Below are 12,112 nucleotides of genomic sequence, written 5' to 3' on the forward strand. Positions count from 1 at the left end.
TATATATATATATATATATATATATATATATATATATATATATATATATATATATATATATATATATTAAAATTAGTCATTTATAATGAAACAACCTACTTAATTGAATTCACATTATTTTAAGTATTTATAATAAACAATAATACTATTATAATAATAATAATACTAAACAAATAATACTTATAATTTTATAGACATTTATATTGTTGTATTTTAAAATACCATTTACATATATTTATCAATTTAAATATGTATTTTAAAATTATACATTTAATTTACCTATATAAAAACAAATCCATCATTTAAATTAAATAGTGCTGTCAACTGATTAATCCTGAATAATTGCATCCAAAATACATTTTTTTGTTTACATAATATGTATAGGTGTGTGTGTGTGTGTGTGTGTGTGTGTGTATGTATATATTTATTATGTTGATATGTTTTATTTGTGTTTTGTTTGTATAGATATTACATATTTTTCTTTAATATAAACATGCATGTGTTTGTATTTATATATGCACAATAAATATACACAGTACATGCATATATTATATGAAAAAAAACTTTTATTTAAAAAACTAAATGTTTATTAGATTTTAGAGAGAGAGAGAGAGAGAGAGAGAGAGAGAGAGAGAGAGAGAGAGAGAGAGAGAGAGAGAGAGAGAGAGAGAGAGAGAGAGAGAGAGAGAGAGAGAGAGAGAGAGAGAGAGAGAGAGAGAGAGAGAGAGAGAGAGAGAGAGAGAGAGAGAGAGAGAGAGAGAGAGAGAGAGAGAGAGAGAGAGAGAGAGAGAGAGAGAGAGAGAGAGAGAGACAGAGAGAGAGAGAGAGAGACAGAGAGAGAGAGAGAGAGAGAGAGAGAGAGAGAGAGAGAGAGAGAGAGAGAGAGAGAGAGAGAGAGAGAGAGAGAGAGAGAGAGAGAGAGAGAGAGAGAGAGAGAGAGAGAGAGAGAGAGAGAGAGAGAGAGAGAGAGAGAGAGAGAGAGAGAGAGAGAGAGAGAGAGAGAGAGAGAGAGAGAGAGAGAGAGAGAGAGAGAGAATTTTTATTGATTTTTCTAATCGTTAAAATCGTACGCATATAAAACGGTATGCAGTATACAGTGCGCACTAACGCAGTACACTTGATGTGACGCAAAGAGCCTCAGCTCCTGCTGCATTCCGCTGGATTACACTGTTAGCTCGGCTCTCGTTGACGGAGTGTTGCAGGTGTAGTTACTTACATTCACGAACTTGACCGGGGTTTTTTGGCGTTTTCCCCTGCTCGTCCTGCATGTCAGTTTGCGGGGTGTTTTCTGCGAGAGTCTTTCACGGCGGTCGCGGCTCTGGACTCCTTCATGGTGAATGTGATTCGCGCGGCGTGAAGTTGCTCTAAATTCCTCTGAATGAATGGCTCTCTGTCGGTAGATTTCGGCCGGTTTAACGGCCGGCGCTTACGCCGTTATCCTTTTGGGATAAAATCGTCAGAGCCACGTCATGAGAAGTCACACATTTTGTGGCGTACTTAAAGAGACAAATGTAACAGATCGGACAGCGTGTAACAGTCGGCGTGTGTGGCTAGAATACGTGAACATACGAAGTATATGCATGTTAAAAATGTTATTATAAAGAAAGGAACGAAATTCTAGGGCGAACGGTAAACGCTAATGCAGCTGTCAATCTCAGCGATCGATCCAATCCAAGCGCGCTCCCGCTGTGAAGCAGTCCGTGATTGGCCATCGTCTCTGCGCACTAAACCCGCCCACCGTTTCTCAGATTCCTATTGGTTGATAGGATCCCGGATGTACTTTAACTTTAGCGAAGCAGCACGTAAAGTCGCTCCCTTCATCCCAAAGTGCCACCATTCCTGCCCTAAATAGTAGTATTGAAAATCGCTAATATCACTCTTTAAGGATCTTGTCAAGATCTGCGTGTCATGATATGTTGTGTTTGAGCTCATTTTTGACTGGTTTATACTGGTTATGCTGCTAGCTAGTTGAGAGCTTTTTAACAATATATGATGCAAGACTGTTAGGCCTATGTATGATTAATTATTAACTATTTCAATTTGCTATAATATTATACTATATTGCCTTTTTTTAAATTAAATATTTTATACATTCACATTATTTTAAAACCGTAATCATCAAATAATCATCAAAAGCTATTTAAAATAATATAGCCTATATTACTGTATATAATAAGCAGGCCTATGTAATGTGTATTTCATAAAACCGACATGTTTTTTTTTTATTTAATGCACATAAATGCGTTTTGGTGCTGTGATTAAGAAATAACCTTTTAATAACTTTATAAGTCCATCATGCATAAATAAGCATATGCAAATTAATGTAAAATTTGAATGTAAACTGAGCTTTCTAAAAACAAAAGTGTGCTTCCGGTCACTTGTAAATCTTCATACAACCTTTATGTTCTCAGGGCCTGTTCTCAGATGTTTGTGGGTGTACGCAAAGGAATTATGAAACCGAACTAATCGTAGAACAATGCAGCCAAAGACAATGACACCTGGAGTGTAATAAAAGTACAAGAGCTTATTGTGTGTCAGTAATCATCTCGACGCATGAAGACTGCGGCAGGGGTTTCCAGCTGTATGTGTGAGCCTCCAAGAGACTGAAAAAAGGAGGTATAAGTAATTTGCAGACAAAGACAATAACTTCATAACATTACGATTTCAATATTTGTCTTATAATATGCCTACAAAATGAAGTATTTCAATATATTTGGATGTGATATTGTGCACCCCCGAGCCTTTGATCTGTCAAGCATGATGTAAGACCCATATAGAATCATAATTCCTCCAAATAACCAGCATGACCTTGCAGAGGATTAAACCTTTCTGAACCGTTCTCCCTCTCTGTGGGTCACAGAGCCACACAATGTCAAATCTGCTCCAAAGCCAAAGCCAAAGTCTTCGATCGTGACTCTTACACGGTCACAAAACCTTTTAAAAAAATGCACGAATGTAATTTTACATATAAAATACCCAAATGTAAATCGCTTTTAAAAGCATCTGGCAAATTGACCGTTTAGATCCATTTATTTAGTTACTCAAGTGCATGAGTTAAGAGGTCTAACGAACATTATGTCTGTAAATAAATGAAGTTGTTTTTGTAAACATGCATTTGAAAGAGATTTGGAGAAGCTCATTTTGGCCCCAGCGCTCCTCCAGATTGAAATGTGCAGTGTCTGGATTATTATGCAACTTCAGCAATGTCCTAAACATGTGCAAAGCATTAAGCAACATTGTGCAATCAATTGCCCGTGAAAAAAAGTATAATGACTTCAATGAAAGAAACATTTTTGTCATTTTCATTGTATATATATATTCCTGTCGTTTGACCTAAAAGAAAAGTGGAATTTTTCTTTGTTTTAAATTCTTTATTATTAAATATTCTTAATATTTACGTCATTTTATAAATAATAGATGGCCTCGATATCCGTATATTGTTTATATTAAATGTTATATTTAAAAATAATATTTAAAAAATACGTTTGGCAATATTACCACCTGCTGGTTTAAAGTGGTACTGTCGCTTCTTTTGGAATTGATTCTAGTATTTCCACATTATAATAAACATATATTTAACGACTAGGTTTTAAAATATTGTATTAATATATTGTTTATATAAAATCTGAAGAAAAAAATTCAAATCAAATGCAATGAAATGTATCTAAAAATAACGCAGGAAATACCAAATAATAACATCATCTAGATTTAGGAATATCTATTCATATAAAAAGCTTTTATGTAAACAACATGCAAATGAACTGTTTTCTATATATTTTATTAAAAAAATATTTTTAATTAAATCCATTTATTTCTTGTTATTTAATTTAATTGAATAAGAAATGTAAAAGTTTTAGGCAATGTAAACGCTTTTAGCCCGTTAATGTAGTATATATATACATATACATATATATATATATATATATATATATATATATATATATATATATATATATATATATATATACATATATACATATATATATACATATACATATATATATATATATATATATATATATATATATATATATATATATATATATATATATATATATATATATATATATATATACACATAAACGCTATTGACTTTTATTTTGAAAATCATTTTACCCGGAAAAAGAAGCTTCGTACAGTCTCTGGGTACATGTGAATGTTGCGGTTCATAGATGTCAACTGTAGGCTGCAATAAAGTTACTATGGTTGGAAGCCCGTTTGCTTGGTAAATGCTTGCTTTTGCCTTCAATCGCTCACTTTAAATACAGCACTTGAGGGGAGATGGCTGCGGTCTGCTTTAATAAGAGCCTTTCATGCGCAGCCAGGCAGCTGCTGAATGCGACACCGTTCAGGACAATCAAAACACACTTTAGAGGATCAGTATGCAGATGTTTAGCCATTCACAGGACTGTTAACGGCACAATAGCACACTCTAAACGAGCCTTTCAGACATCCCGCTCCGCGATGCTCACTAAAATACTGTCCGTGGAGGAGGTCTTCAACAAGAAGTCTTTGCACGACTACCTGAAGAAGAAGGAAACGGAGTATAACGCGTGCTTGCAGTCCCTCAGTGCTGAAAACCAAACGCTGGACGACGAGGACGTGAAAATGAAAAGGACTAACCTCTCTGCGCTCGGGCCTTTGGTCCAGAATATCAGAGAGTTAGAGGAGAAACAGAGGGAGCTGGAGGACACGAGGGACTTGTTGAAAGGTAGTTAACCGCGAAAGGCGAGCTTTCTGGGGAGGCGTTTCATTTGCATCTCTATCGCTGTCCGTTTCAGATAACGACCCAGAATTACACGAGCTTGCGGAGTCGGAGAAGGAAGCCTGTCTGGCAGACATTCAGGAGCTCAAACAAAAGGTGAGGCGTGAAATGCTCAGTCAGCTTTATTAAATAAATTACCCTTACTGATTGTCATACAGGTATGGCGTGTCAAGGAATGAAATCAAAGCACATGTTATTATGCACAGATATTATGGCTAAATCTCACTTGTGTATGTTACACGTTTATTCCAAAATTATTATTATTATTATTATTTATTTACACACATTTATTTAAAACATTTAAACATTTATTTACATTTATTTATTTATACACACACACACACACACACATATATATATATATATATATATATATATATATATATATATATATATATATATATACATATATACATACATACATATACACACAGCTATTGTTAATATTGTTATTTATTATTTACTTATACAAATTAGTATATTGTTAAAAATTTTCACATGCATGAATAAACATAATTTAACATAATATTATTGATGTTGTTTTAAATTTATATATATATATAAATTTAAAACAACATCAATAATATATATATAAAATATACAGTAGTAACAATTTAATAAGTTATTAGTAATATACTATTAATTAAACATTAATGCATTACAAATTAGTCTTTCAGCATTTTAACTTTTTTTGATCCACTTTAAATGTTGCCCACTTTATATGACACTAATATAGCATATATATTACTGACAATATATGAATTTTGTTGTAATGATATTATGAATATAATACGAATATCTAAATCATGCTAACCTAATTAATAAATGAAGGCAGTACAATTTAGTAATTCAAACCAAGTAAAAAAAACTGTTGTAAAAACAATATTATTACGTAGTAACTTTAAACGTTATGAAACGTTCTGCGTTTCAGATTTTATCTCTTCTGATCCCAGAGGAGGAATCAGACCTGAGTGATCTGGTCCTAGAGGTCACCGCTGGGGTCGGAGGTCAAGAAGCCATGCTCTTCACCGCAGAGATCTTCGATATGTATCAGAACTTCGCTGCTTTCCATGGCTGGAGCTTCGGCTTCCTGGAGGTGGCGTCCAGCGAGCTAGGTTGACAAATTTCTCCGTTCCCGTCCTCTATGAATGCTTAATGATAGTATCTTCTTGGGTGTGTCTTCGTGTGTCTCATTTCCAGTGTTTGTGGTGTGTTTAGGGGGCGTCCGACGTGCAGCAGCCAGCATCAGTGGTCCGCTCAGCTATAAAAAGTTAAAGTTCGAAGCTGGGGTCCATCGTGTCCAGAGGGTCCCGAAAACAGAGAGCAAAGGTCGCGTGCACACCAGCACCATGACGGTGGCCGTCCTTCCCCAGCCCACCGAGGTACACAAAACTACACAAGTGAATGGTATTATTAATCGAATGAAATCGCATTGCACTTTCTTTTTAACCGCACAGATCTCATTTACCATCAACCCTAAAGATCTGAGGATCGAGACGAAGAGGGCCAGCGGTGCGGGAGGACAGCACGTGAACACCACCGACAGCGCCGTGAGGATCATGCATCTCCCCACAGGTCACAAGGACCCCGGAGCGGAAATATTTACATTTAGTCATTTAGCAGATGTCTATTATCATTATATTTAATCACGTTAGCATTTATGTGATCAGCAATGGAGTAAACGCATTAATGTGGTGAAATGTTACTCCATTTCGTCCGTTTCTATGTTCGAATACATTTTAATAAGTAATTAATTCCTGTAATGCAGAGCTGGACTTCCAGCATCAGTACCCGAGTCTTCAGAAATCATTCTGATTTGCTCCTCAGTTATTCCCAATCAGTAACTCAGTTATTAATAATGGCTCTTATTATGTTTTTAGTGTTGAAAACACAGTTTTATTTGTTGAGGACCGGAGTAATGGCACAGGAATAAATTAGGTTTTTAACATATTTAATATTTAATAATATATGTGTGTATATATGTGTATATGTATATATATGTGTGTGTGTGTGTATATATATATATATATATATATATATATATATACACACACACACACACACACACACACACACACACATATATATATATATATATATATATATATATATATATATATAGAAAGAGAGCGATCTAGTAATTTTCTAGTAATGTCCTGCAGGTCATTGGAAGTGAGACATCTCTATATTTTCTTGTAATTTCAGGCACAGTGGCTGAATGTCAGCAGGAACGCTCCCAGATCAAGAACAAAGAGACAGCCATGACGTTACTGCGAGCCAAACTTTACAGCGCCCAGCTGGAGGAGGAGACCAGTAAGAGATACCAGGCTCGAAAACTACAGGTATATTGATTTGCTTTTTTTAACATTTTTAATTGATCATGAAATCAATATCGACTTAACTTTACTGTGAATAATTCATCGGTGCACATTATTTTTGAATAACATGCACTGATGAAGCAATCACAGGAAAGTAAATGAAATAAAAAAGGCTTTATAGTCTTTTAGCCAAATATAATCTTGCTCTTCGTCCTACATTCCGGTTTTGCGTTGGATTAAGTAAACTGGCTTTGCGAACAACAATATAAATGAATGTAAACTGCATTTTACTCATCTTGTAATAGATCGGCACCAAAGGCAGATCAGAGAAGATCAGGACTTATAACTTCTCTCAGGACCGGATCACGGATCACAGGATTGGAAAAACCATTCACGACGTGCATGGATTTTTACAAGGAGAGGAACTGCTGGAAGAGATGATCGTGTTTTTGCAACAGTTTTCCGAACAGGAATCGCTTATGGACCTCCTTGAAGACGATGATCAGAATCAGTAGTTGTTTGCTGGAAATAAAGAGATGTGTAAAAGTTTGGCTTTGTGGGTGTGAGACTGAAGCACGGGCGTCTGAGTAAAAAAAAAAAGAGCGTAGTGTGTCTCACTATCCCTCTGAAGAGTTTCTCAAACACTCTTTGCTTTCTCTTGAGCTTTTGCACAGTGGTGTGAAATGCTTTGGGGGCTGTTTGTTTTGTTTTCAGCGGCTGGTTTCCAACAGTGTAAGAAACGCTGTTTAAATTTTATTTTTATTTTCTTTAGCAAGTCAGAAAAGTGCTATTTCTAGCTCATAAGTGATTCATATTTTGGAATCGAATGTAACGCGAATGTCCAAATAAATAAATATTTATGACTTCTTCGGACCTGAAAATAACATACTCGGGATTCATTATTATTTCCAGTATTTTGAATGAGAGCGTTTTAAAACTCTAGCACGCAGAGGTTTGGTTAAACCGACAGCTAAACGTTTTTAAAGACCATTTTTATTGAAAAAGGCGCTTTTTTCCGAAGCGCGCCTTTCATTGGGTGGCGCTCTTTATGCACGATGACGTCTTGGTTGTGTGCGCGTCACGACGTCGCTCGAGACATCCGCCCTGCGCTTTGATTGGCTGCCGGTTGTTTAAAGGTATTCCCCCGCGCTCTGATTGGCTGGAAGCTTTGGTCGCCAAATTTCAAATGCTTTTCCAAGTGGCGCTTTTCCCCCCAAACTCACAAACCATTGTGTTGCCGCTTAAATGCTTGGGCTGCTGCTGCAACAGCGACCGGGACACAGGCCAGAAGACATATGAGGATTGCATAAAAGCGCTTTTATATTTTACAGGTGAGGGAAGACCGTTTTAACGTTGCGTTTTTGTAAATTCGCGATAGTTAAACAGGATTTTAAATCAAAAGATGCTAGATGTCCGGCCATGTTTGCGGTTCTCTTTACGTGCTCGTCTCATATTTGCGTTTAATATTGCTTTTTTGTCTACCGTTTATATTCTGGAAAGCATTCCAAGAACAATTTTAGTGGAAGGATATAGGTTTTAAGTCCATTTTTAAGATGGTATGTGGTTTAACGTTAGCCACGTCAGGAATGCACGCGCTTAGGCGCGCAAAATGAAAAACGTATATCGCTTAAAAACAAATGCATCACAAGGTTAACACTTAAACGCATTAAATATTAGCGAATAACCAGTATCTGCTTTGACGTACATTATTAGTGTGTTTTAATATTGACGTTTTAATGCTTAAAACGAAACGTCCGGCTGATGTCTTTTGATCTGAGGCCAAAACAGTGGGTGGAGCAACTTGTATTCTTTATATATGTATATGTAATGCATTATTGGTGAAAGTTATTAGACGCATAAAACATCAAGTCAGCAATTTAATGCATTTTCAGTAAGTTATATTCCCTGTTAGTACACGGTAGTCTGGCCTGTTATGTAACATGCTCACGTTACTACTGGTGTGTGTGTGTGTGTGTGTGTGTGTGTGTGCGTGCATGCATCAACAATTTGCAAACATTTAACGTGTCATATTTCTAATTCCCTCTAGTTTACTGCATCTGGAACAGCCTCAATATGAAGTGTCCAAGCTACAGTGACGATTCAACAGTTTTATGCCACATGGAGAAAGCCGAAACGGACCTCGGCGAGGTGAAGGGCCACAGGGTTTCTCCGCGGAAAACGGCCCCGCGTTCCCCCGTGGCCCCCAACGTCTCCACCCCGATGGAGACCAGAAGCAAAGGCCCCCACAATAAAGAGAACTACCAGAATAAGCGTCACTCTCTAGAGGTGGCGTCCGACGACGAGGTGATCATCAGCGGCGGCGGCGGCCTGACGGAGGACAGCGGCTACCTTTCCCTCCAAAACAGCCGGGTGGACCACGGGGACGCGGACGGCGTGGACTCTCTGGAGAGGAGTGAAGAGAAGTGCGCGTCCTCTCAATCCTTGGCCGTGAAGAGTCATTCTGTGCCCTGTCTGCCCGTGGTGAAGTTTCAGGAGGAGGTGTGCAGAGAGCTGGCTAAAAACTTTAAAAAGTGCAGGAGTTACGACTGGACCATCGTCGGTAAGCTTGCTGAGAATTTCGGGCTGCATAACGTGATCGGTGGGAAGATGGGACGGCAGTTTGTGGACATCCTTTGCAGCCTGTTGAGGAAAGACCTGAGGCATGTCCTTGCCAGGATATTGGGCCTGTTGGGAGATTGCGACTTAGTAAGGTAACGCCGTTCTGTGTATGCGTTTCTTTTTGTCTGTCCCTGGTGTGTATCGGAACGACTGACTGTTTTTGGTCTTTTGCAGCTGTAGAAAAGTGAGCCGAACGTGGAGGAAAATCATTTGCGAAGATCAGGTGGCCCTTCGGCGCTGCAGAGAAGCAGAAAGAACGTTAAGGGTGAGAGTTCATAGAACGACAGAACTGTGTGGTTTTATTAAAAAGAGATTCTCAAAAAAAGCTAGTTCTTTTATTCCGTCTCGGTTCCCCAAAAGTACCGAACGTTTTGGATTTGAAGAGCCGTCTACAAATACCATCTTTTCTGAAAGTTAGTCGCGTTGGTTTGGGGTAACTTGAGGGTGAGGGGAAATTTTGGCTTGAATTAGACCGTTTGGGTGGGCTGCGGAGTTCACAAAATCATGCGAAATATGGAAATATTAAGGAACTTGTGGGTACAAAAAGTCTTAATTCATTATCAATTCACCTGTCGACAAATGTAGGCCTCAGAAAGGTCTGAATTAAATGCTGCACAACACTGCAAAGAATAAAAAAGTAAAATTATCTAAGCACCCCTAAATGAAGAGAGAATGGTAATTAATGCAACTGGAATGTTGAATTGTTCCCTTGGTCTTAAATGTTGTTCATTGAAAACCTGCAGCGAGTGTGGTTATTCGTATCAAGTCCTGATAGCGTTTGTCTCTGTCGGTTTCAGGACTCTGGTCGCTCCTCGGGCTCGCTATCACGAGATTTCACCTTGAGCAGGGTGGTGTTCTCCAGCATGCAGGCCGTCGCCTCTACGCCCGTTCACAAGGCCGTTAAAAAGCCGCCGTGCAAGACGGGTGGAGGGCAAAAGGCGTCCAAGTCGAGTCGCTTCCAGCAGTTTCATGAGGTACGGGAGAAATCTCCCAGTAACACCAGACCGTGTCTGTGTTTACCGATACGCACCAGGCGTGCGGTTGGCAGCTGATTGTAATGGGGTCGTTTTTTGGGTTTTGTTTTTAACAGGTTGCCCAGTCGCTCAAACAGGACGAATCTCTGCGATCGTGCATCCTCTGTGGCTTTGCAGCACGGTACGACGCAGCCATGAAGAGGGCCGCGTGCTCGCGTGACGGCTGCGGGTTTGAGTTTTGCACGCTGTGTCAGTCAGCGTTTCACGGATCGGCGCCGTGCCGCAGTACCGTCCGGAGCTTCTCCGCTTCTCAGAAAACGACGCTCCTCGCCGGCTCGACCCGAAGCAAACGAAACGTCCGGCGCCTCTGAGCACCACGTGGGGGGAAGCTTACAAAAAAAAAAAAAACTACCTTTTTAGGATCTTAATTGTTTTGAAAGACTTTTTATAAATGTGAACGTTTTATCATCTTCCTGAATGTGAAGTGAATTTGGCCACATTTGTGGCGGCCGCACAGTTTAAAAAAAAAAAAAAAAAAAACTACAATCATTCTCTACACCAAAAAAAAGAGACTTAAGGAGGTTAAACAGCCTCTTCAGTGTTGTAAATGTTTTATAAGATTTTATAAGAATTGTTTTATTGATGAAATGATCAATTACTGTCTGTCTCATCACAGAAATTGTACATATTTAAATGGTTAAATAAAGCCTTCGTATATTTTTAAACTTTGCTTCTTTCATTGAATGGAAGTCTAATGGAGTTCCCTTGTAGGATGTTATTGTGACTCAACTTGCATGCTATACTTGGTAAATGGTCTCCGTTTTGAGTATTTGCAATATCTAATTAGTCTAAAAGAAGTGTTAGATTAAAACTATGGTTCAGTTTTTGGGTTGTATTGTGCGATACAACTCCCAAAGAATATTCTCATCGGTGTAGATTACACAAGTTTGTATCTGTAAGATTAAAAATCCAGTAATGTTTTTCTTTTTATTTAGTTTTCAATATAAACATTTTAAAACGTACCTTATTTCTATGACGACCAATTTTTGGAATCGGTTTTCAGCGTCGTGTGATCCTTCAGAAAGCTTTCTAATATGCTGATTTGTTGCTCAAGAAATGTTTTTTTATTATTATTATTCTTTGAGACTGCTGTGCTGATTATTATTATTATTATTATTGGCGAGAAACATTTATTTTCAAGGAGCAGAAAGGCATCAATTATTTGAACAATTAAGACTTTTTTTAAAAAACGGCTCTCGAAGGCGAGAGGCAAACTCAATAAATGGTCTTTAAGGATTTTCTTCTTGCAAGAAGGTCAGACAGTCGTACAGAAACCCAGAGTTTGCTGCGGAGTGCGACAAAGATGACCGACCTCAAGGTTACCGTTCTCAACAGCAGTACTTCTCCACACGTGTATAGGAGATGGAGAAAAGTAT

General features: G+C 38.0%; 3 protein-coding genes across 4 annotated transcripts in view; 2 read left to right on the forward strand and 1 right to left on the reverse strand.

Annotated features, from left to right (window-relative positions):
• Positions 1-1,427, reverse strand: part of slc29a1a (solute carrier family 29 member 1a) — a 29,206-nt gene extending 27,779 nt beyond the window's left edge. Inside the window, exon 1 of the mRNA XM_043255935.1 lies at positions 1,217-1,427. The gene's annotated coding sequence lies outside the window, so the exon portion shown is untranslated. The remainder of the gene's footprint in view (positions 1-1,216) is intronic.
• Positions 1,428-4,117: 2,690 nt separating this feature from the next.
• mtrf1l (mitochondrial translational release factor 1-like) lies at positions 4,118-7,964 on the forward strand. 2 transcript variants are annotated; one of them, XM_043256121.1, is made up of 7 exons: positions 4,118-4,711; positions 4,782-4,861; positions 5,697-5,880; positions 5,984-6,147; positions 6,223-6,340; positions 6,971-7,107; positions 7,389-7,964. In XM_043256121.1, the coding sequence occupies exons 1-7, from the start codon at positions 4,282-4,284 to the stop codon at positions 7,596-7,598; spliced, it is 1,323 nt and encodes a 440-aa protein (XP_043112056.1). In that variant the 5' UTR covers positions 4,118-4,281; the 3' UTR covers positions 7,599-7,964. The 2 variants fall into 2 exon arrangements, with proteins under 2 accessions (XP_043112056.1, XP_043112055.1); XM_043256120.1 differs by having other exon boundaries at positions 5,984-6,340.
• Positions 7,965-8,009: 45 nt separating this feature from the next.
• On the forward strand, positions 8,010-11,401 carry fbxo5 (F-box protein 5). The gene is made up of 5 exons (XM_043256119.1): positions 8,010-8,414; positions 9,131-9,794; positions 9,877-9,967; positions 10,500-10,676; positions 10,793-11,401. Exons 1-5 carry the CDS (start codon positions 8,132-8,134, stop codon positions 11,045-11,047), a joined length of 1,470 nt encoding a protein of 489 aa, XP_043112054.1. The 5' UTR covers positions 8,010-8,131; the 3' UTR covers positions 11,048-11,401.
• The last annotated feature ends 711 nt before the right edge of the window (positions 11,402-12,112 follow it).

The sequence above is a fragment of the Puntigrus tetrazona genome, chromosome 13, assembly GCF_018831695.1.
Source record: "Puntigrus tetrazona isolate hp1 chromosome 13, ASM1883169v1, whole genome shotgun sequence".
Taxonomy (NCBI): Eukaryota; Metazoa; Chordata; class Actinopteri; order Cypriniformes; family Cyprinidae; genus Puntigrus; species Puntigrus tetrazona.